The sequence below is a fragment of the Globicephala melas genome, chromosome 8, assembly GCF_963455315.2.
Source record: "Globicephala melas chromosome 8, mGloMel1.2, whole genome shotgun sequence".
NCBI lineage: Eukaryota > Metazoa > Chordata > Mammalia > Artiodactyla > Delphinidae > Globicephala > Globicephala melas.
This window is the reverse complement of record NC_083321.1, coordinates 37,619,819-37,643,041: the sequence shown is the minus strand read 5'-3', so window position 1 is coordinate 37,643,041 and position 23,223 is coordinate 37,619,819. Positions and strand designations below refer to the sequence as shown.

Sequence of the window (23,223 nt, the reverse complement as noted above, 5' to 3'; positions counted from 1 at the left end):
ACAAAGAGGCAGCAGTGCCGGCCTCTGCAATCAACACCTCTCCAACCCATTCCACCTCTGGTCCACTTAGGAAACGCCAGAGGAAAGGGAGGGAGAGACGGCAGTGTCGTCAGTCTTGTGGGGAGTGCAGTATTTGTGGAGATAGGTGATTTCCTCAAATTGGTTCAGGGTGCCAAGAAGAATAGAAGAATGCCTGTTCAGTTCTCAGCTGGGTGCATGCTCACTGCAAACACTCCCAGCTCATTCTGGTGCCCCTATCAAAGCAGAAGGGAGTACGGTGAGGGAGTTCTTGAGAGAGTTGACATGTGTAGGAGCCGGTGACTGTTCTGGGGATTTCTAAAAGGTTGGAGCATCCATGCCAGCAGAGCTTAAAGAGGCAGTGGTGGAGTGTGACTAGGAAGGAGATGGGGTGAGCTCTTTCCCATCTGCCATCTCTGCAGGAAGAGAAGAGGCCCTCAGTCATTCTGGGGTTAGAATAAAGGCAGTGCTGCGCCAGGTGAGGTGACACCTCAGCTAAGGAGGGAGCTTGGAACATGGACCATCATCAGGACCAGTTGTGGATAACCTGCTCCTCTCTGGGGAGGTCCTCCATAGCTGAGGGGCTGGTATGAAGCTGAACCTCACCTCAGGAGCACCCCCATCACACCTGATGATTAATAATAGCTCAAAGCTTATTATTATTTCTTCTCAGTAAATATAGTGAGAGAGAGAGAACTTGCATAGGTTTACATTTATATCTCATATTTCATCATTTCTAGGACACACATTTCTTGATTATACATTTCTGAAATTAGGATGTGTCTTACATTCACTAATGACCAGGCAGCACTCATGAAATTGTTGTCATTGCTTTAGGATTAATTTTGTGTATGCTTTCCTTTTTGTTTATTCACGAGAGTGATGTAAGATTAAAATCTATGTCCAAGTTTAAAAGAACTCTCTCAGTACGTGTAAAGTAAAAATTCAGAGTGATAAGAAAACATTATGTCTGAATCTAAATGGTAGCATCTTTTTTCTTGGTGGTGTATAAATAGTAACACATCTTTCAGTCTAGGGGTCTTAGACTCAGAGAAATACAGTGTGTCCTTTTTCCCCTCCTCTAGTCTCACAGAGTGTTCTCTGCTAACTTGCCCCTCTGATAATCAGCACAGTACTTTGGAAATTCAAAATATTCCTTTATTTCTCCCAAGGCTTCTCATCAGCTACCACAACGACTAACAGTTTATTTGCACATGGCGTTCCTCATTTTCATTTCTATGAGGGAGTGGGCACAGTATCGTTGGAGAAAACTGAATATTTTCTATGATGAAGTAAAATTATATCCTTTCGGCTGGTGTGAGTATGATATTTGTACAGATTTAGCAGTCACCTCAAAGTGACTCATTACCACATTCTGCAGATCCAAACCACATCCATACTTTCTACAACTCCCAAACCCTCCCCCCAGTTCTGTCCACTTCTGAACAATACTCTTCTCAGACCTTATTCATTCATTTCAACAAATATGTATAAAGCAGCTACTATTTGTGAGGCCCTATGACAGGCACTGTGGATACAATGACAACACACAATAAAAGAGACAGGCCTTTGCCCTTGGGTTCCCTACCTACTGGCTCTAAAGACAGACAAGAAAACGGGCGAACGCACTGGAGTGTGACGAGTCCTGGGGACACTCACCTACAGCAAGAGCAGGTACAACCAGATTCCCGCAGGTCCCTGTCGTCCATCTCAAATGTGCTGCATCCCCTGACCCCACTCTCTTCACCCTCGTTCCTTTCTCAGAGCCAGAGAAGTTTCTGCTCCCCTTGGGGTTAACCATCCTTTGTGGGTTCGATCCCTCTGCCTCTTGCTTCCCCTTGACTCTGCTCTTATTCCTTCTTCTTTACCTTTCTTATCTCCCTCTTCCTTAGCTCCTTCCTGTTCCTTATAACTAGTCTGACCTTCTTTGAAAGAAAACCTTTCTTGTATTAGTAAAATAAAAGATTAGGTCAATTATTCATTTTCAATAAGCACTTGTTGAGATGCCATTATATGCCAGGTACTGGATATTAGGGGTGAACAAGGGAGAAATGGTCACTTCTCTCACTGATTTTATAATACAAGGGAGGAAGATGGACCAAAAGAAAACCCAAACAAAAATTAGAAGAATAAACCAAAAATTGAGTAAAAGAATCCCACATGTTAAAAATTGGTAAACTGTAAAGAATAACCAGAGTGAGCCAGCCAGGATGACCAGGAAGGCCTCTCTCAAGAAAGAGTGAATTCGGGAGAGCCCCACAGGTGAGACATTCCCATCCTTGTGAAAAGCGAGCAGAGGAGTATGTGGGCAGAGAAAATGTCACCTGCAAACGTCCTGTGCCAAAGAAAATCTTGGTTTGTTGGTGATACTGGAGAGTGGGGAGCTTGGGAAGGGGTGGCATGAGATGCTGCTGCAGGGTGGCCAGGGACAGATCACACTGGGCTTTGTAAGCCATGATAAGCACCTGGATTATATTTTAAGGGACATGGGAATCCATTGAAGGATTTTAAGCAGGGGAGAGACATGATCTGAGTATAGTTTGTATGCTAGACTGAGAGGTAGGGTAACTACATGCTCTCTTTTGCCCAGGACAGTTCCAGCTTATTCCTGTCATCCAGGTATAATTATCAATAATGTCCCTTTCACAATGGAAAGTGACTTGGCTTAGATGATAAACTATACAGTCACACTTAAGCAGAGGCGGAAGCCATGAAGATGGGGAGACTACTGAGACAGCTGTTGCAGGAACCCAGGTGAGAACAGGTGTGGCCAGGAGCGTGGAGGTACACGTGAGACCAAGCTGATGGGCTAGAGATGAATTTTGGAAGTAGAATCACAGGGCTTGCTAGTGGATTGGATGTGGAGGTAAAGGCAAGGGAAGCATCGAGCACATTCCCCAATATCTGGGGTGAGCCACAGAGGGAAGAGTCGTGTCATTTGCTGAATTGGAGTGGCCTGCGGGTGAAGAGTTCTGGACGGAGATGAGCGTTTCCTTTGGACAAGCAGAGTGTGAGATCTCTGGAAGCCATCCAATCAGAGGTTTCAGGAGGCCAATCAGATAAACAAGCATGGAGCTTGGAAACCAGGTTCTGAGGGGGAGATATAAGTTTCAGAGGCGTCAGCATGTAGATACTATTAGCTGCGCTTGTTGGGGAGAATACAGAGAAATAAAAAGTGCGAGCCCAGAACCAAGTCTGAGGGACACTTAGAGTTTGGGGAGATGAAAAGACCCAGCTAAGGAGATAAAGGAAAACTGAAGGGAAGCAAAAGGAGAGTGTGGTACTATGAAGCCAAGAGAGAACCTTCCAGGAAGGAGGGAGAGGACAACTGTGCTGAGCATGGCTCAGAGGCCTCCTGATAGGAGGAGAGAAACATGTCAGTTGTTTTGGCAACATGGAGGTCAGTGGTGACCAGAGCTGTTTTGCTGAGTGGTGGGGACAGAGGACAGGCTGGTGTGGGTTCAAGTGTGAGTCAGAAGCGAGGAATCAGAAAGTGCAGATGGGCAGGTTTTCAACAAGTCTGACTATAAAGAGGAAGAGGAAAACGTGCAAGAGTGAAGAGTGATGTGGATTGAACTCAGGGTTTTCAATGTGGTGCTTTATTGGGAAAGCTGTTACTGACTGTCTGGACTCTGCAAGGTTTTGCCCATGTGAGGAACAAGCACATTTTCCTCCCTGGTGTGAGTGTCACTGCGTGTCCTGTGCAAGAGAAGAGCACCACAGGAGCTGGGCAGAAGGAAAGCACAAACCAGGAAGTGTTTGTGTCCTACAACGTCCCTCCTGCGCCCTGAAAGGACAGAGATTAACACTGTGCCCAGCTGGCACAGGAGAAATGTTTACCAGTTCCAGTATCACAAGCGGGCAAAAGAAGGGTGGACGTGGAGCTCAGAGTAAATAAACTGATAACCGGCACACACTTCTACTCTGAAAGTGGGATTCACTCCTAAGGGGAGACGATTCATGATGAAATGATCCCTGTAGGGGAAAGACAAGTTTAACTTCCTTGTCAAGGAGGAAGAAAAAGTGTGTCTGTAAGGTAGTTAGTCACAGGAGAACTTTCTCATACAGTTCCCATCAGAAGGCACTGTCAGAGGTGTACGTAGAGGCTGTGTCTCAGAAAAGTGAGTCTGACAAAATAAAGCAGGAGCAGGGTAACCGGGATTAGGGAGAGTGTGGTGGCAGATTGACTGGCAAGAACAGGCTCAAAGCACTGCTGAGTTTAGGGCTCTAGTGGTAAAGTCTCAACAGACCCCAGGTTGTAAGGAGACTCCTATTATGAGAATGTTCACTATTAGATTTCTATCCCAGGAACTGAAGGTATAGAATTTGCAAAATGAGGGGAAAGAAAGGAAAAGTAGGAGAAATGATGACTTGAAAGTTTAGATAAAGCAAGTTCTCCAAATTATTGTAAATAGGAAAAATTTAATAATCAGCCTTTTTATTACTTGAAATAAAAGTTGGATACAGAAGTCTATTCACCATTCTTTTTTCTTTTTTTTTTGGGGCTGCTTTGGGTCTTCGTTGTTGCACGCGGGCTTTCTCTAGTTGCAGCGAGCGGGGGCTACTCTTCGTTGCGGTGCGTGGGCTTCTCATTGCGGTGGCTTCTCTTGCTGCGGAGCACGGGCTCTAGGCGCGCGGGCTTCTGTAGTTGTGGCGTGTGGGATCAGTAGTTGTGGCTCGCGGGCTCTAGAGCGCAGGCTCGGTAGTTGTGGTGCACAGGCTTAGTTGCTTTGCGGCATGTGGGATCTTCCCGGACTAGGGCTCGAACCCGTGTCCCCTGCATTGGCAGGTGGATTCTTAACCACTGTGCCACCACAGAAGCCCCTGTTCCCCACTCTTTAAAGTGTTAGATCATTTTACTTCTTGGAATCTGTAATCTGAAAAAACCAAACACCAAAACCAAATTTTTATCCAAGGAAGAAGGTTATTGGTTTCTCTAGGAATTTGTGATTTATAGAGTCACTCATAATTCCTGTGCTCTAACAGGCCCAAACCCCTTTTATTAGACACTGTTTTCCTCAGTAAGAAGTAACATGCTGGGACTTCCGTGGCAGTCCAGTGGTTAAGACTTGGAGCTCTCACTGCCGTGGGCCTGGGTTCAATCCCTGGGGGGAGAACTAAGATCCCGCAAGCCATGCGGCATGACTGGAAAAAGAGTAACATGCTGCTGGCTTTCCTCTGTTGGGAAGGGTCCAGGGAGGGAAAATGACTTCTTCTCAAGGACCTGATACATATCCAATGCAATACAAAACCTCCTGATACTTAATCTTGATGGCGTCCCTATGCCTCCGTTTCTGGACATGTTTATTCCTGGACACTTGCATCAGGCAAGGAATATAGAGTGAAGGGAGACAGCGTTGGAGGCACTTCTGGATGGCACAGACAGAAATTGGTTCATAGATGGATTTGTAGGTGTTGCTGAGAGATGAACAGAAGATCAAGGTGCAGCTGCTGGAGCAGGATTCCACGATCCAGTCGTCCCGAGGCTGTGTCCCCTGCCCGCACACAGACACCACTGAGGACGCACTAAGGGCACTAGACCCCAGGGCAGAGAAGCTGACAGGACCCAACTGCCAGGGAGTGAAGAGGCCTGAATACAGAAGGGCCTAGAAAGAGCACCACTGTAACCAGAGGGGCCTGGAGGGGAGCGGGTCTGATTAGGGGAAGGGGTGGAGCAGGGTGTCTGCCCTGTATGATGCTGAGATTGTGGCCCCGACTCCCAAGACACAGGCACAGACTCGGTCTTCATGTGGGTGTCCAGCCATCACCCCTTGGGAACAAACAGGCTGTCCTTATATCAAAGAATAATACACGGTTTTCAACATTCAATCTCTTAAGCATTTATTAGATCTGCTGGCTTCCGTGGACAGAGAACTCACAAGCTCAGCGTCCCTGCCCTTGGGGGCTCACAGCCCCGTCGTCTCCTGAGCAGAGTGAGAGGCAGCTCAGTACTTGTCGGGCAGGCCAGGAGGTCGGAAGTAATTGGGGTCTTTGCCGCTCCGGCCCCATCTATTGGCAAACTGGTCGGCCTCCGAGTCCTCCCGTCCGTGGCCACTGTCTCCAGGCTTAAAAAGGTCTGTGATTCTCTGACTATTCTCCCTGGCATCGCTGGAATGGAGGAGGGCAGGTAGGGGATTACTCCAGGGCTGACGAGCAACAGCCCACCCTCCCCATCTCTCCTCTTTCCAAGGAATCGAGGACTCTGACAGGAGCTAGGAAAGAGGGAATGAAGCCTGAGGCTGCCCGGGCTCAGCCCACCTCAGCCCTGCGGGTCCCCTTATGCTGGGTGAACAGCACCCATGGGGGAGGCTTGGGAATCGTCTGTCCCACCAGCCTTGCTCTGCTCTTCAGCCACTCAGACCCCACACAGGACACAGAGGGTGAGGGTGGATAAGAGGAGGAGAGGCCACAGCCCTACAGGAAGTTCTCCAGGGCTTGGCCCCTCCTGGCTGTCCGAGGCTCTCACACCCATCCCTGCATCCTCAGGGCCCCTGGTACCTGATCACTTCAGCAGCCCAGACGCCCCCAGGTCCCCTTTGGGCAGCGTCATAGTTGCCCCGGGCGTGAAAGTACTTGTCTGCATCTTTGTACCTGGCTTCTCTCATGTCAGAGTACGCTCGCCACATGTCTTTAGCCCCTGGGAGGAAAGCACATAGAGAAAGGATTATCAGGTGGACAGAAAACTGTGACACACCTTAGGGAAGAATCAAGGAATGAAAAATCTTCCACTGACTCAGTTTCATCCTGTGGCTATAGCACCATGAGTGCCATAGAGTGAGCAGAGCATTCTTTGTGTCTAGTTTCCTGCTCCTGGTAACTCGAATGAGAGTCGTTATGGGGGGAGGGGCACAGCTGCGTTGGACCTGGTTGTCGGGCCCCTACGATGCTGTCTCTGGACTGCATCTCACTTAGGGCTCTATGTGATACGTTTAAGGAGAGAAGGGAGCTATCTTTATAGGGCAGGATTCCTCAGCTTCATACTATTGACATTTTAAGCCAGATAATTCTTTGCTGTTCAGGGCTGTCCTGGGTATTGTAACACGTTTAACAGCATCCCTCACTTTTACCCACTAACGGGCAACCTATTCCCCAAGTGGGACAACCAAAAGTGTTTCCAAACATTGCCAGATATCTCCAGGACACAAAATTGCCCTTGGCCCCGAACCACTGTTATAAAAGGAAGCCGCATAGGATGAGATCCAGGGGATTTGGGTGAGTGAGGAGGTGACGTGGAGGACAGATTCTGAGAAAGGGGCAGACATGCAGCACCTCTGCCCTGACGCCTAAGAAATGTATCCCTGCTGCGCGAATGCGCTCAATGTGACTTGATTCCCCTGCCTGTTAGGCACGTGAATGGCATCCTGAGGACTTTCTAGTGGACGGTATTGATGACGTGGGCTGCCTGAGGAAGCAAGCCCTCGAGCAGTGGGTCTTGCCTCAGCCTGGTTACACCTTCCAATCAGCTGGGGAGGTACTGAAAGTCCCCTGAGACCTACCTCACAGCCCAGGCCAGTTACCTCACACTCTCTGGGGTGGGTCTCAGGCATCAATAGTTTTCACTGCTCCCCAGGTGAATCCAACATGCAGCTGAGATTGATAAGCCCCCAGCTTGAGGGAGTGGCACTGGGACAAGTCTGCCCAGCAGGAGCTGTGGCCTCGTGCACAGCTGGGTTCAAACTTCTGTCCTGCCACCTGCTGACTGGCACTTAGTCCCTGGGCAGCAGACTCGGCTGCTCTCAGCCTCGGTTTTCTCCCCTTCAGATGGGGGGAGATGCCTCCCTCACGGAGGTATTCTGCAGGTAAGTAGGTGACCACCTGTCCCAGCCTAACCAGAACTGCACCTGTTTTCCTGGAACTGCCCCAGTTAGCGTTGAAAGTGTCCTGGAAAAGTCCTCAGACCTGGGCAAAGCAGGAGAGTTGGTCACCCTGAAGTGCATATAAGGGCCGAGTTCCTACCGGAAGCTTGAGATATGTTATTAGGTTCCCCACCCCGGTCGCACACGGGTTTTTTTGTCAGTTAAAAGGCTATAAAAGGGTAGGAAACAGACTGAACCAGGGACAGTGTCACTGAGTATAGGAAGCAGGAGCAAGAGCTAAGCTGAAGGTCCCTGAATTATCCAATTAGGAAATGGAAGGTAAGAAGGAAGAGAAGAAGAAGAGAGGAAGGAAGGAAGGAAGAGGGAAAGGGAGGGAGGAAGGGAGAAATTGGTCTGAGGGAAATGCTGTACCATTTCAAGACTTATTTTATGTCTTCCATTCAAACTTCCATTTCAGCTGGGAATGATGACTGTTCTTTCTCTAGTGACTGATCGACATAAATCCTGTGGTTTTCAATCTGTCTGGAAAAAAGCTCCCCAAACACCTGGCACATTCTACCACATAGGGCAGCACCGCCTAAGACAGTAGCTCCAACCCTTAAGAGCGCTCATGGTGAATCCCAGAGGCCCATGGGTGTCATCCCCCCTCCACCAGCCTTACCTTCATAAGCCTCGCCAAGGAAGGAAAACCATCGGCTGTGGACTCCCAGCACCAAGGAGCAGAGAATGAGGCCTGTGAAAAGCTTCATTGTGCTGAAATGAAAGGAGAGGGTCAGGGAGACACGGACAAGCCTTGTACACCCACTTGGGGATTTGTATGTCGAGGAGAGCCCGGCTGTTCTTTCCACTTGTTCTCATTAGACTCTCAGTGGTCCACCTAGGCAATATTGCAGTAGGACCTCACTCGGAGCCACTAGCCCTCAGCTCTGAACCCACCAACCCTGAACCCAAGCCTGTCTAAGAGGTCACCAAGGTGTCTATGGTGGAAGAAGAGAGCAGCTGGGACGTAGCTGTGTCTTGCTAAAGCAGCCTATAATTAATCAAAAAGCATTTCCCATGCGCCACGCTGCCAGCACTGACCTCATTCAGCACAAATACAAAAGAGAAGAATTAAAGTAAGTGTTTTCAAAGAAATCACTCCTTGGAGAACTTTCTCACCTGAACCCGGTGGAGCAGACCTGCTGGGGACACGTGGCTGCATTTATACTGAGCCATCCCTGCTGGGGTCATGGGGTGAGAAGGAAAGCTGGACTGGTGCCTGGGGGAGAGTCCCTGCAGGTCATTTCTCCTACAAAACTGCAAAGGGTAACTTACTGGAGACCAGTGGCTGTCCTCATCCACAGGTCATATTCCGCATTGTGCAACCCTGAGAAAACAGCAAGGCCTGTTCTGCCTGGTGGCCACTGTCAGGGGTGGAGGGGCTGAGGCCTGGGCCACCTGGGCTGTGGAGAAGAGGGTGTGGAGCTCCAGGAAGGAGGCCCCCAGGCTGCTGGCTGGTGTGTGGTTAGAGGATACTCCTCCAGCCTGGACCTTGCTTTCCTGGTCGTTTCCTCAGGAAGGTCCCTTCTGGACCAGACAGCCGATGTGTCAGAAATAAAATCCTTTGAACTCACATGTAAAGCCCTTGAGCTTCAAAATTGACAGGCCACCCCACCGAATGTCGTGGGTGCCCCGAGCACTTTCCACCACGCTGTGTACCTGTGCTGAGCTCTCCGCTCCAGGGCAGAGAAAGCCCTCTCAGCCTCTCAGGCATGCCTTTCATATGGGTCAGCACCTATCATGACGACAAAAAAGGGAGGTATTATAAAATAATGAGAGGCTTTTTGACTTGATAAAGGTTAAATACCAATAATCTATAGCAGCAGTTCTCACAGTGTGTTCTAGGGAAACCTGAGGGTCTCTTAAGACCCTTTCAGGGGAGTCTGTGGGATCAAACTATTTTCACAGTAGCACTAAGAAATTCTTTTCCTTTTTCATTCTCATTTTTTTCATGAGTGTACTGGGTATGAAATGTTCATTGATATGGTTTGAGATTTCTACATTGCAACTGACCTTTAAGAAACTACCACTTGTCAAGTTTTGGTATCATATCAAAGAATTGCCTGAATTATCATAAAATGCTATTAAAATGCTCTCCTGTTTTCTACCTATATGTTATATCTGTGTGATGTTGAATTTTTTTGTATACTTCAACCCAAATAATGTATTGTGACAGATTGAGTGCAGGATCAGACGTGAGAATCCAGCTATCTTCTATTAAGCTAGATATTTAAAACTTTTCAAAAATGTAAAGCTACTATTTTTGTTATTAATCTTTTTGTTTTGGAAAAAGATTATTTTCATTAAAATATATTATTTATGTTAACATAATGGATTTATTATTGTGTTTTTATTTATTCATTTATTTATTTGACCATTTTTTAGATACTCTGCAAAGGGTTTTTCATAAATTAACTCAGTCCTCATAAAACTTCATAACAGCACAATATATTATTGTGTTTTTAAATGCTCAAACATTTTTTCTTTCCAGTGTGTTAAATCCTGATAGAGTCAGGATAAATTAAATTTCTTTGAGGTCCTCAATAATGTTTCAGAGTATAATGGGACCCTGAGACACAAAAGCTTGAGAATCATTGCTCTATAGCAAATCTTATGTATAAAGAAGACACTTTAGGTGCATTCTCAAGAAGGCCAAGAAGGAGACATGGGTGTTCTCTTCTGATCACCTCAGTTTCACATTCTCCTGGAGGACCAGCCCGTTGCTAAGACAAGAAACATGAGGAGGATAAGAACTGGAAGAGAAGAAATGAAACTATCATTATTTCTAAGTGATGCAAGCTTTTACGAAGAGAGCCCATCAGAATCAAATGGCACACTAATGAAGCCATTAAGAGAATTCAGTGAGATTGCCATGTTTCACATAAAAATTCAATTGTGTTTCTCTACACCAATTCTTTTTGTGTTGTTTTTTTGGCTGCGTTGGGTCTTCGTTGCTCCCCGCGGGCTTTCTCTAGTTGCAGTGAACGGGGGATGCTCTTCAACACGGTGCACAGGCTTCTCACTGCGGTGGCTTCTCTTGTTGCGGAGCACAGGCTCTAGGTGTGCAGGCTTCAGTAGCTGTGGCTTGCGGGCTCAGTAGTTGTAGCTCGAGGGCTCTAGAGCACAGGCTCAGTAGTTGTGGCACACGGGCTTAGTTGCTCCACAGCATGTGGGATCTTCCCGGACCAGGGCTCAAACCCGTGTCTCCTGCATTGGCAGGCGGATTACTGACCACTGCGCCACCAGGGAAGTCCCAACACCAATCCTTAACAGTTAAAAAAATACAATACAAAATAGTACCAAAAACATTAACTATCTAGGGAAAACTTTAAAAATACACAAATATTTACAGAGAAAATTTAAGTTTGTTAAAGGATAAAAAGTGGGGGATGTATGTCATGTTCATGGAGAGGATGTTTTGACTTAGTAAAGATATCAGTTCTCCTTGGAGTAATTTATAAATTCAGTGCAATGCTAATCAAAATTCCCCGTGGAATTCCTTTAGGGACACAACAGATTTATTTTCTATAGATGAATAAAAGTCCATGAATAAGTAAATTAAAAAAAATAAGCACCAAGAGGAGACATGCGCTGGTCTCTAACATGCGTGATCTTGGGATTTACCCCAAGGGGGGAGACAACTGTGACTGCTGTCTGTGTCTTTGGGCCAGAGGGCATCCCCAGGGACCAAGAGAACTGAGAGATGTTTGCAGCACCAGTTATGTCCAGAATAGGCACCAGAGAAGTAGAGCCACACAGCTTTGAAGATCGTCCTTAACCCAGATGTGCATGAAACAATTTCACATCAAGCAATGGGTACCCATGGAGAAGTGTGTGTACCATCCTCCGTCTCACCATCCTACAGGCAGTGTTAAAATGGTGTTGGACTGCACCCGGGAACGGTTCATGAGAGATGTGGCAGAGATGGTGAGGACCCAGTGGGCGCCCGATCTCATCCTCCCTGCACAGGCACAAGTAGTGCAGCCAGTGCTCTGTGGCATCAAGGTGACTGGATTGTTCCTTGAGGTGTGGTGCAGACCGGGGAAAGAAGAGTGTGAACAGTGGATGGAACACACTGGGGATGTAGGAATGGAAGCTTCCGTGGGATGGATGCAGGCAGGTGGCGGAGGACAGAGAGAGTGCACTTTTTGGGTTGTGATTGTGGAGTGGCAGGCTGGGGACAAAAATGTGTAAAAGCCGAGAAGAGGAGGCACTTGCACTCTGACTGACAAGAACTCTAGAACATAGTTGAACCTGCCGTTGAGGAGTTCACTAGGTCCTTGACCATTCTGCAGAGGAGGAAGAGTGGACCGCTGGGTGTGGATTGAGACCGGAGACATTTAGGTAGAAGAGTAGAGATTACAGGGATTTACAACAAGATAAAGCAAGCCAGGCAAGGATCCCACATCCACTGACAAGAGCTTCATACAGCCTGGCTCATCTGACAGCAGCGAGATGCCCGAGCCACTCCAAGGATGCCTCAGAAGTTGTGTTAAACATGTTTTTCCATTCTGTATCTGTGTTTTTGATGCTTTCACATCCTGGGGCCTCCCTGCCCCTGGAGGGACTGCTTCTCCCAGAGGCAGCCAATTCTTACAGATTAGTAAACTAACCTGTGATAGTAAAGTAACCTGTGAGTGAGCCTTTCAAATACAAACCAGCCAATCCAGAGCTCACACTTCCACCACCTCCTTCATTGCACCCTCACGCTCTGGGCCACTATCCACCTGCCCTGACCACAGCAGAGCCAGGCACCAGACAACTAGGAACCAGCCCCTATGCCGAGCGAGAGCTGAAAGTATTCACATGAGCCAGTCCTTAACCCGCTCACTGTGCCTCACTGGTCCTCCCACAGAAACCACAATAAAGGCGTTTGTCACGTTTTCTGCCCCTCTCTCTGTCCCCTGGCCCACCCTGGGTACTTCCTCGTGTGGCCACCCCTTGGTGTGATGTGCCCCCTTCTTTGGGGATCTGTGAGTAACAAACTTCTTTTTCATGGCAGTTGTCTCCCGATCTGTTGGCCTTACCATCACAGTTGTCTCCCCCCTTGGGCTAAATCCCAAGATCACGCATCTTAGAGACCAGCGTATGTCTCCCCTAGGCCCTTATTTTTTTTAACTTACTTATTGATGGACATTTATTCATCCATAAAATATAAATCTGTTGTGTCCCTAAAAGAATTCCACAGGGAATTTTTGATTAGCATTGCACTGAATTTATAAATTAATCCAAGGAGAACTGATATCTTTACTAAGTCAAAACATCCTCTCCATGAACATGACATACATCCCCCACTTTTTATCCTTTAACAAACTTAAATTTTCTCTGTAAATATTTGTGTAGTTTTAAACTTTTCCCTAGATAGTTAATGTTTTTGGTACTATTTTGTATTGTATTTTTTTAACTGTTAAGAATTGGTGTTGGGACTTCCCTGGTGGCGCAGTGGTCAGTAATCCGCCTGCCAATGCAGGAGACACGGGTTTGAGCCCTGGTCCGGGAAGATCCCATATGCTGTGGAGCAACTAAGCCCGTGTGCCACAACTACTGAGCCTGTGCTCTAGAGCCCGCGAGATACAATTACTGAGCCCGCGAGCCACAGCTACTGAAGCCTGCACACCTAGAGCCTGTGCTCTGCAACAAGAGAAGCCACCGCAGTGAGAAGCCTATGCACCGCATTGAAGAGTAGCCTCAGCTCGCTGCAACTAGAGGAAGCCCGCGGGCAGCAACAAAGACCCAACGCAGCCAAAAAAACAACACAAAAAGAATTGGTGTAGAGACACACAATTGAATTTTTATGCGAAACATGGCAATCTCACTGAATTCTCTTAATGGCTTCATTAGTGTACCATTTGATCCTGATGGGTTTTCTACGTAAAAGCTTGCATCACTTAGAAATAATGATAGTTTCATTTCTTCTCTTCCATTTCTTATCCTCCTCATGTTTCTTGTCTTAGCAACGGGCAGGTCCTCCAGGAGAATGTGAAACTGAGGTGATCAGAAGAGGACATCCATGTCTCCCTCTTGGCCTTCTTGAGAATGCACCTAAAGTGTCTTCTTTACACATAAATTTGCTGTAGAGCAATGATTCTCAAGCTTTTGTGTCTCAGGGTCCCATTATACTCTGAAACATTATTGAGGACCTCAAAGAAATTTAATTTATCCTGACTCTATCAGGATTTAACTCACTGGAAAGAAAAAATGTTTGAGCATTTAAAAACACAATAATATATTTTGCTGTTACGAAGTTTTATGAGGACTGAGTTAATTTATAAAAAACCCTTTGCAGAGTATCTAAAAAATGGTCAAATAAATAAATGAATAAATAAAAACACAATAATAAATCCATTATGTTAACATAAATAATATATTTTAATGAAAATAATCTTTTTCCAAAACAAAAAGATTAATAACAAAAATAGTAGCTTTACATTTTTGAAAAGTTTTAAATATCTAGCTTAATAGAAGATAGCTGGATTCTCACGTCTGATCCTGCACTCAATCTGTCACAGTACATCATTTGGGTTGAAGTATACAAAAAAATTCAACATCACACAGATATAACATATAGGTAGAAAACAGGAGAGCATTTTAATAGCATTTTAAGATAATTCAGGCAATTCTTTGATACGATACCAAAACTTGACAAGTGGTAGTTTCTTAAAGGTCAGTTGCAATGTAGAAATCTCAAACCATATCAATGAACATTTCATACCCAGTACACTCATGAAAAAAATGAGAATGAAAAAGGAAAAGAATATCTTAGTGCTACTGTGAAAATAGTTTTGATCCCACAGACTCCCCTGAAAGGGTCTTAAGAGACCCTCAGGTTTCCCTAGAACACACTGTGAGAACTGCTGCTATAGATTATTGGTATTTAACCTTTATCAAGTCAAAAAGCCTCTCATTATTTTATAATACCTCCCTTTTTTGTTGTCATGATAAGTGCTGACCCATATGAAAGGCATGGCTGAGAGGCTGAGAGGGCTTTCTCTGCCCTGGAGCGGAGAGCTCAGCACAGGTACACAGCGTGGTGGAAAGTGCTCGGGGCACCCACGACATTCGGTGGGGTGGCCTGTCAGTTTTGAAGCTCAAGGGCTTTACACGTGAGTTCAAAGGATTTAATTTCTGACACATCGGCTGTCGGGTCCAGAAAGGACCATCCTGAGGAAACGACCAGGAAAGCAAGGTCCAGGCTGGAGGAGTATCCTCTAACCACACACCTGCCAGCAGCCTGGGGGCCTCCTTCCTGGAGCTCCACACCCTCTTCTCCACAGCCCAGGTGGCCCAGGCCTCAGCCCCTCCACCCCTGACAGTGGCCACCAGGCAGAACTGGCCTTGCTGTTTTCTCAGGGTTGCACAATGAGGAATATGACCTGTGGATGAGGACAGCCACTGGTCTCCAGTAAGTTACCCTTTGCAGTTTTGTAGGAGAAATGACCTGCAGGGACTCTCCCTCAGGCACCAGTCCAGCTTTCCTTCTCACCCAATGACCCCAGCAGGGATGGCTCAGTACAATTACAGCCACGTGTCCCCAGCAGGTCTGCTCCACCGGGTTTTATGTGAAACATTACCATGTTTCACATAAAAAATCAATTGTGTTTCTCTACACCAATTCTTTTTTTGTCGTGTTTTTGGCTGCGTTGGGTCTTCGTTGCTGCCCGCGGGCTTTCTCTAGTTGCAGCGAACGGGGGATGCTCTTCAACGCGGTGCACAGGCTTCTCACTGCGGTGGCTTCTCTTGTTGCGGAGCACAGGCTCTAGGTGTGCAGGCTTCAGTAGCTGTGGCTTGCGGGCTCAGTAGTTGTAGCTCGAGGGCTCTAGAGCACAGGCTCAGTAGTTGTGGCACATGGGCTTAGTTGCTCCACAGCATGTGGGATCTTCCCGGACCAGGGCTCAAACCCGTGTCTCCTGCATTGGCAGGCGGATTACTGACCACTGCACCACCAGGGAAGTCCCAACACCAATTCCTAACAGTTAAAAAAATACAATACAAAATACTACCAAAAACATTAACTATCTAGGGAAAACTTTAAAAATACTCAAATATTTACAGAGAAAATTTAAGTTTGTTAAAGGATAAAAAGTGGGGGATGTTTGTCATGTTCATGGAGAGGATGTTTTGACTTAGTAAAGATATCAGTTCTCCTTGGAGTAATTTATAAATTCAGTGCAATGCTAATCAAAATTCCCCGTGGAATTCAATTAGGGACACAACAGATTTGTTTTCTATAGATGAATAAAAGTCCATGAATAAGTAAATTAAAAAAAATAAGGACCAAGAGGAGACATGCGCTGGTCTCTAAGATGCGTGATCTTGGGATTTACCCCAAGGGGGGAGACAACTGTGACTGCTGTCTCTGTCTTTGGGCCAGAGGGCATCCCCAGGGACCAAGAGAACTGAGAGATGTTTGCAGCACCAGTTATGTCCAGAATAGGCACCAGAGAAGTAGAGCCACACAGCTTTGAAGATCGTCCTTAACCCAGATGTGCATGAAACAATTTCACATCAAGCAATGGGTACCCATGGAGAAGTGTGTGTACCATCCTCCGTCTCACCATCCTACAGGCAATGTTAAAATGGTGTTGGACTGCACCCGGGAACGGTTCATGAGAGATGTGGCAGAGATGGTGAGGACCCAGTGGGCGCCCGATCTCATCCTCCCTGCACAGGCACAAGTAGTGCAGCCAGTGCTCTGTGGCATCAAGGTGACCGGATTGTTCCTTGAGGTGTGGTGCAGACCGGGGAAAGAAGAGTGTGAACAGTGGATGGAACACACTGGGGATGTAGGAATGGAAGCTTCCGTGGGATGGATGCAGGCCGGTGGCGGAGGACAGAGAGAGTGCACTTTTTGGGTTGTGATTGTGGAGTGGCAGGCTGGGGACAAAAATGTGTAAAAGCCGAGAAGAGGAGGCACTTGCACTCTGACTGACAAGAACTCTAGAACATAGTTGAACCTGCCGTTGAGGAGTTCACTAGGTCCTTGACCATTCTGCAGAGGAGGAAGAGTGGACCGCTGGGTGTGGATTGAGACCGGAGACATTTAGGTAGAAGAATAGAGATTACAGGGATTTACAACAAGATAAAGCAAGCCAGGCAAGGATCCCACATCCACTGACAAGAGCTTCATACAGCCTGGCTCATCTGACAGCAGCGAGATGCCCGAGCCCCTCCAAGGATGCCTCAGAAGTTGTGTTAAACATGTTTTTCCATTCTGTATCTGTGTTTTTGATGCTTTCACATCCTGGGGCCTCCCTGCCCCTGGAGGGACTGCTTCTCCCAGAGGTAGCCAATTCTTACAGATTAGTAAACTAACCTGTGATAGTAAAGTAACCTGTGAGTGAGCCTTTCAAATACAAACCAGCCAATCCAGAGCTCACACTTCAACCTCCTCCTTCATTGCGCCCTCACGCTCTGGGCCACTATCCACCTGCCCTGACCACAGCAGAGCCAGGCACCAGACAACTAGGAACCAGCCCCTATGCCGAGCGAGAGCTGAAAGTATTCACATGAGCCAGTCCTTAACCCGCTCACTGTGCCTCACTGGTCCTCCCACAGAAACCACAATAAAGGCGTTTGTCACGTTTTCTGCCCCTCTCTCTGTCCCCTGGCCCACACTGGGTGCTTCCTCGTGTGGCCACCCCTTGGTGTGATGTGCCCCCTTCTTTGGGGATCTGTGAGTAACAAACTTCTTTTTCATGGCAGTTGTCTCCCGATCTGTTGGCCTTACCATCACAGTTGTCTCCCCCCTTGGGCTAAATCCCAAGATCGCACATCTTAGAGACCAGCGTATGTCTCCCCTAGGCCCTTATTTTTTTTAACTTACTTATTCATGGACCTTTATTCATCCATAAAACATAAATCTGTTGTGTCCCTAAAAGAATTCCACGGGGAATTTTGATTAGCATTGCACTGAATTTATAAATTAATCCAAGGAGAACTGATATCTTTACTAAGTCAAAACATCCTCTCCATGAACATGACATACATCCCCCACTTTTTATCCTTTAACAAACTTAAATTTTCTCTGTAAATATTTGTGTATTTTTAAAGTTTTCCCTAGATAGTTAATGTTTTTGGTAGTATTTTGTATTGTATTTTTTTAACTGTTAGGAATTGGTGTTGGGACTTCCCTGGTGGTGCAGTGGTCAGTAATCCGCCTGCCAATGCAGGAGACATGGGTTTGAGCCCTGGTCCGGGAAGATCCCACATGCTGTGGAGCAGCTAAGCCCGTGCGCCACAACTACTGAGCCTGTGCTCTAGAGCCCGCGAGATACAATTACTGAGCCCGCGAGCCACAGCTACTGAAGCCTGCACACCTGGAGCCTGTGCTCTGCAACAAGAGAAGCCACCGCAGTGAGAAGCCTATGCACCGCATTGAAGAGTAGCCTCAGCTTGCTGCAACTAGAGAAAGCCCGCGGGCAGCAACGAAGACCCAACGCAGCCAAAAAAACAACACAAAAAGAATTGGTGTAGAGACACACAATTGAATTTTTATGCGAAACATGGCAATCTCACTGAATTCTCTTAATGGCTTCATTAGTGTGCCATTTGATTCTGATGGGTTTTCTACGTAAAAGCTTGCATCATTTAGAAATAATGATAGTTTCATTTCTTCTCTTCCATTTCTTATCGTCCTCATGTTTCTTGTCTTAGCTACGGGCAGGTCCTCCAGGAGAATGTGAAACTGAGGTGATCAGAAGAGGACACCCATGTCTCCTTCTTGGCCTTCTTGAGAATGCACCTAAAGTGTCTTCTTTATACATAAGATTTGCTATAGAGCAATGATTCTCAAGCTTTTGTGTCTCAGGGTCCCATTATACTCTGAAACATTATTGAGGACCTCAAAGAAATTTAATTTATCCTGACTCTATCAGGATTTAACACACTGGAAAGAAAAAATGTTTGAGCATTTAAAAACACAATAATATATTGTGCTGTTATGAAGTTTTATGAGGACTGAGTTAATTTATGAAAAACCCTTTGCAGAGTATCTAAAAAATGGTCAAATAAATAAATGAATAAATAAAAACACAATAATAAATCCATTATGTTAACATAAATAATATATTTTAATGATAATAATCTTTTTCCAAAACAAAAAGATTAATAACAAAAATAGTAGCTTTACATTTTTGAAAAGTTTTAAATATCTAGCTTAATAGAAGATAGCTGGATTCTCATGTCTGATCCTGCACTCAATCTGTCACAATACATTATTTGGGTTGAAGTATACAAAAAAATTCAACATCACACAGATATAACATATAGGTAGAAAACAGGAGAGCATTTTAATACCATTTTAAGATAATTCAGGCAGTTCTTTGATACGATACCAAAACTTGACAAGTGGTAGTTTCTTAAAGGTCAGTTGCAATGTAGAAATCTCAAACCATATCAATGAACATTTCATACCCAGTACACTCATGAAAAAAATGGGAATGAAAAAGGAAAAGAATATCTTAGTGCTACTGTGAAAATAGTTTTGATCCCACAGACTCCCCTGAAAGGGTCTTAAGAGACCCTCAGGTTTCCCTAGAACACACTGTGAGAACTGCTGGTATAGATTATTGGTATTTAACCTTTATCAAGTCAAAAAGCCTCTCATTTTATAATACCTCTCTTTTTTGTTGTCAGGATAGGTGCTGACCCATATGAAAGGCATGGCTGAGAGGCTGAGAGGGCTTTCTCTGCCCTGGAGCGGAGAGCTCAGCACAGGTACACAGCGTGGTGGAAAGTGCTCGGGGCACCCACGACATTCGGTGGGGTGGCCTGTCAGTTTTGAAGCTCAAGGGCTTTACACGTGAGTTCAAAGGATTTAATTTCTGACACATGGGCTGTCTGGTCCAGAAGGGACCATCCTGAGGAAACGACCAGGAAAGCAAGGTCCAGGCTGGAGGAGTATCCTCTAACCACACACCTGCCAGCAGCCTGGGGGCCTCCTTCCTGGAGCTCCACACCCTCTTCTCCACAGCCCAGGTGGCCCAGGCCTCAGCCCCTCCACCCCTGACAGTGGCCACCAGGCAGAACAGGCCTTGCTGTTTTCTCAGGGTTGCACAATGCAGAATATGACCTGTGGATGAGGACAGCCACTGGTCTCCAGTAAGTTACCCTTTGCAGTTTTGTAGGAGAAATGACCTGCAGGGACTCTCCCCCAGGCACCAGTCCAGCTTTCCTTCTCACCCCATGACCCCAGCAGGGATGGCTCAGTATAAATGCAGCCACCTGTCCCCAGCAGGTCTGCTCCACCGGGTTCAGGTGAGAAAGTTCTCCAAGGAGTGATTTCTTTGAAAACACTTACATTAATTCTTCTCTTTTGTATTTGTCCTGAATGAGGTCAGTGCTGGCAGCGTGGTGTATGAGAAATCCTTTTTGATTAATTACAGGCTGCTTTAGCAAGACACAGCTACGTCCCAGCTGCTCTCTTCTTCCACCATAGACACCTTGGTGACCTCTTAGACAGGCTTGGGTTCAGGGTTGGTGGGTTCAGAGCTGAGGGCTAGTGGCTCCGAGTGAGGTCCTACTGCAATATTGCCTAGGTGGACCACTGAGAGTCTAATGAGAACAAGTGGAAAGAACAGCCGGGCTCTCCTCGACATACAAATCCCCAAGTGGGTGTACAAGGCTTGTCCGTGTCTCCCTGACCCTCTCCTTTCATTTCAGCACAATGAAGCTTTTCACAGGCCTCATTCTCTGCTCCTTGGTGCTGGGAGTCCACAGCCGATGGTTTTCCTTCCTTGGCGAGGCTTATGAAGGTAAGGCTGGTGGAGGGGGGATGACACCCATGGGCCTCTGGGATTCACCATGAGCGCTCTTAAGGGTTGGAGCTACTGTCTTAGGCAGTGCTGCCCTATGTGGTAGAATGTGCCAGGTGTTTGGGGAGCTTTTTTTCAGACAGATTGAAAACCACAGGATTTATGTCGATCAGTCACTAGAGAAAGAACAGTCATCATTCCCAGCTGAAATGGAAGTTTGAATGGAAGACATAAAATAAGTCTTGAAATGGTACAGCATTTCCCTCAGACCAATTGCATGAAGGAGGATGAAAGCTATCCATCTATTTCTCCTCTCTTCTTCTCTCCCTCCACTCATTTCTCCCTTCCTCCCTCCCTTTCCCTCTTCCTTCCTTCCTTCCTCTCTTCTTCTTCTCTTCCTTCTTACCTTCCATTTCCTAATTGGATAATTCAGGGACCTTCAGCTTAGCTCTTGCTCCTGCTTCCTATACTCAGTGACACTGTCCCTGGTTCAGTCTGTTTCCTACCCTTTTATAGCCTTTTAACTGACAAAAAAACCCGTGTGCGACCGGGGTGGGGAACCTAATAACATATCTCAAGCTTCCGGTAGGAACTCGGCCCTTATATGCACTTCAGGGTGACCAACTCTCCTGCTTTGCCCAGGTCTGAGGACTTTTCCAGGACACTTTCAACGCTAACTGGGGCAGTTCCAGGAAAACAGGTGCAGTTCTGGTTAGGCTGGGACAGGTGGTCACCTACTTACCTGCAGAATACCTCCGTGAGGGAGGCATCTCCCCCCATCTGAAGGGGAGAAAACCGAGGCTGAGAGCAGCCGAGTCTGCTGCCCAGGGACTAAGTGCCAGTCAGCAGGTGGCAGGACAGAAGTTTGAACCCAGCTGTGCACGAGGCCACAGCTCTTGCTGGGCAGACTTGTCCCAGTGCCACTCCCTCAAGCTGGGGGCTTATCAATCTCAGCTGCATGTTGGATTCACCTGGGGAGCAGTGAAAACTATTGATGCCTGAGACCCACCCCAGAGAGTGTGAGGTAACTGGCCTGGGCTGTGAGGTAGGTCTCAGGGGACTTTCAGTACCTCCCCAGCTGATTGGAAGGTGTAACCAGGCTGAGGCAAGACCCACTGCTCGAGGGCTTGCTTCCTCAGGCAGCCCACGTCATCAATACCGTCCACTAGAAAGTCCTCAGGATGCCATTCACGTGCCTAACAGGCAGGGGAATCAAGTCACATTGAGCGCATTCGCGCAGCAGGGATACATTTCTTAGGCGTCAGGGCAGAGGTGCTGCATGTCTGCCCCTTTCTCAGAATCTGTCCTCCACGTCACCTCCTCACTCACCCAAATCCCCTGGATCTCATCCTATGCGGCTTCCTTTTATAACAGTGGTTCGGGGCCAAGGGCAATTTTGTGTCCTGGAGATATCTGGCAATGTTTGGAAACACTTTTGGTTGTCCCACTTGGGGAATAGGTTGCCCGTTAGTGGGTAAAAGTGAGGGATGCTGTTAAACGTGTTACAATACCCAGGACAGCCCTGAACAGCAAAGAATTATCTGGCTTAAAATGTCAATAGTATGAAGCTGAGGAATCCTGCCCTATAAAGATAGCTCCCTTCTCTCCTTTAAACATGTCACATGGAGCCCTAAGTGAGATGCAGTCCAGAGACGGCATCGTAGGGGCCCGACAGCCAGGTCCAACGCAGCTGTGCCCCTCCCCCCCATAACGACTCTCATTGGAGTTACCAGGAGCAGGAAACTAGACACAAGAATGCTCTGCTCAATCTATGGCACTCACGGTGCTATAGCCACAGGATGAAACTGAGTCAGTGGAAGATTTTTCATTCCTTGATTCTTCCCTAAGGTGTGTCACAGTTTTCTGTCCACCTGATAATCCTTTCTCTATGTGCTTTCCTCCCAGGGGCTAAAGACATGTGGCGAGCGTACTCTGACATGAAAGAAGCCAATTACAAAAATTCCGATAAGTACTTCCACGCCCGGGGCAACTATGACGCTGCCCAAAGGGGACCTGGGGGCGTCTGGGCTGCTGAAGTGATCAGGTACCAGGGGCCCTGAGGATGCAGGGATGGGTGTGAGAGCCTCGGACAGCCAGGAGGGGCCAAGCCCTGGAGAACTTCCTGTAGGGCTGTGGCCTCTCCTCCTCTTATCCACCCTCACCCTCTGTGTCCTGTGTGGGGTCTGAGTGGCTGAAGAGCAGAGCAAGGCTGGTGGGACAGACGATTCCCAAGCCTCCCCCATGGGTGCTGTTCACCCAGCATAAGGGGACCCGCAGGGTTGAGGTGGGCTGAGCCCGGGCAGCCTCAGGCTTCATTCCCTCTTTCCTAGCTCCTGTCAGAGTCCTCGATTCCTTGGAAAGAGGAGAGATGGGGAGGGTGGGCTGTTGCTCGTCAGCCCTGGAGTAATCCCCTACCTGCCCTCCTCCATTCCAGCGATGCCAGGGAGAATGTTCAGAGAGTCACAGACCTTTTTAAGCATGGAGACAGTGGCCACGGACGGGAGGACTCGGAGGCCGACCAGGTGGCCAATAGAATGGGCCGGAGCGGCGTAGACCCCAATTACTTCCGACCTCCTGGCCTGCCCGACAAGTACTGA

General features: G+C 47.2%; 2 protein-coding genes across 4 annotated transcripts; one reads left to right on the top strand and one right to left on the bottom strand.

The window, feature by feature from the left end:
• Positions 1-1,613: 1,613 nt before the first annotated feature.
• On the top strand, positions 1,614-23,223 carry LOC115850810 (serum amyloid A-2 protein). The gene is made up of 5 exons (XM_060303444.1): positions 1,614-1,692; positions 19,509-19,589; positions 20,535-20,626; positions 22,532-22,670; positions 23,061-23,223. Exons 3-5 carry the CDS (start codon positions 20,539-20,541, stop codon positions 23,221-23,223), a joined length of 390 nt encoding a protein of 129 aa, XP_060159427.1. The 5' UTR covers positions 1,614-1,692; positions 19,509-19,589; positions 20,535-20,538.
• Positions 5,882-8,584, bottom strand: LOC132597675 (serum amyloid A-2 protein-like). Of its 3 annotated transcripts, none has more exons than XM_060303445.1 (3): positions 8,497-8,584; positions 6,517-6,655; positions 5,882-6,126 (listed from the first exon to the last, which is right to left on the bottom strand). In XM_060303445.1, exons 1-3 carry the CDS (start codon positions 8,582-8,584, stop codon positions 5,964-5,966), a joined length of 390 nt encoding a protein of 129 aa, XP_060159428.1. In that variant the 3' UTR covers positions 5,882-5,963. The 3 variants fall into 3 exon arrangements, with proteins under 3 accessions (XP_060159428.1, XP_060159429.1, XP_060159430.1); XM_060303446.1 differs by having other exon boundaries at positions 5,882-6,117; XM_060303447.1 differs by having other exon boundaries at positions 5,964-6,015.

Excerpts from the sequence above, each read along its gene's own strand:
- LOC132597675 (XM_060303445.1), bottom strand. The coding sequence starts at position 8,584 with ATGAAGCTTTTCACAGGCCTCATTCTCTGCTCCTTGGTGCTGGGAGTC. Across the intron at positions 6,656-8,496 it reads CCTTGGCGAGGCTTATGAAG|GGGCTAAAGACATGTGGCGA; the intron begins GTAAGGCTGGTG and ends CTTTCCTCCCAG. Across the intron at positions 6,127-6,516 it reads TGGGCTGCTGAAGTGATCAG|CGATGCCAGGGAGAATAGTC; the intron begins GTACCAGGGGCC and ends CCTCCATTCCAG.
- LOC115850810 (XM_060303444.1), top strand. The coding sequence starts at position 20,539 with ATGAAGCTTTTCACAGGCCTCATTCTCTGCTCCTTGGTGCTGGGAGTC. Across the intron at positions 20,627-22,531 it reads CCTTGGCGAGGCTTATGAAG|GGGCTAAAGACATGTGGCGA; the intron begins GTAAGGCTGGTG and ends CTTTCCTCCCAG. Across the intron at positions 22,671-23,060 it reads TGGGCTGCTGAAGTGATCAG|CGATGCCAGGGAGAATGTTC; the intron begins GTACCAGGGGCC and ends CCTCCATTCCAG.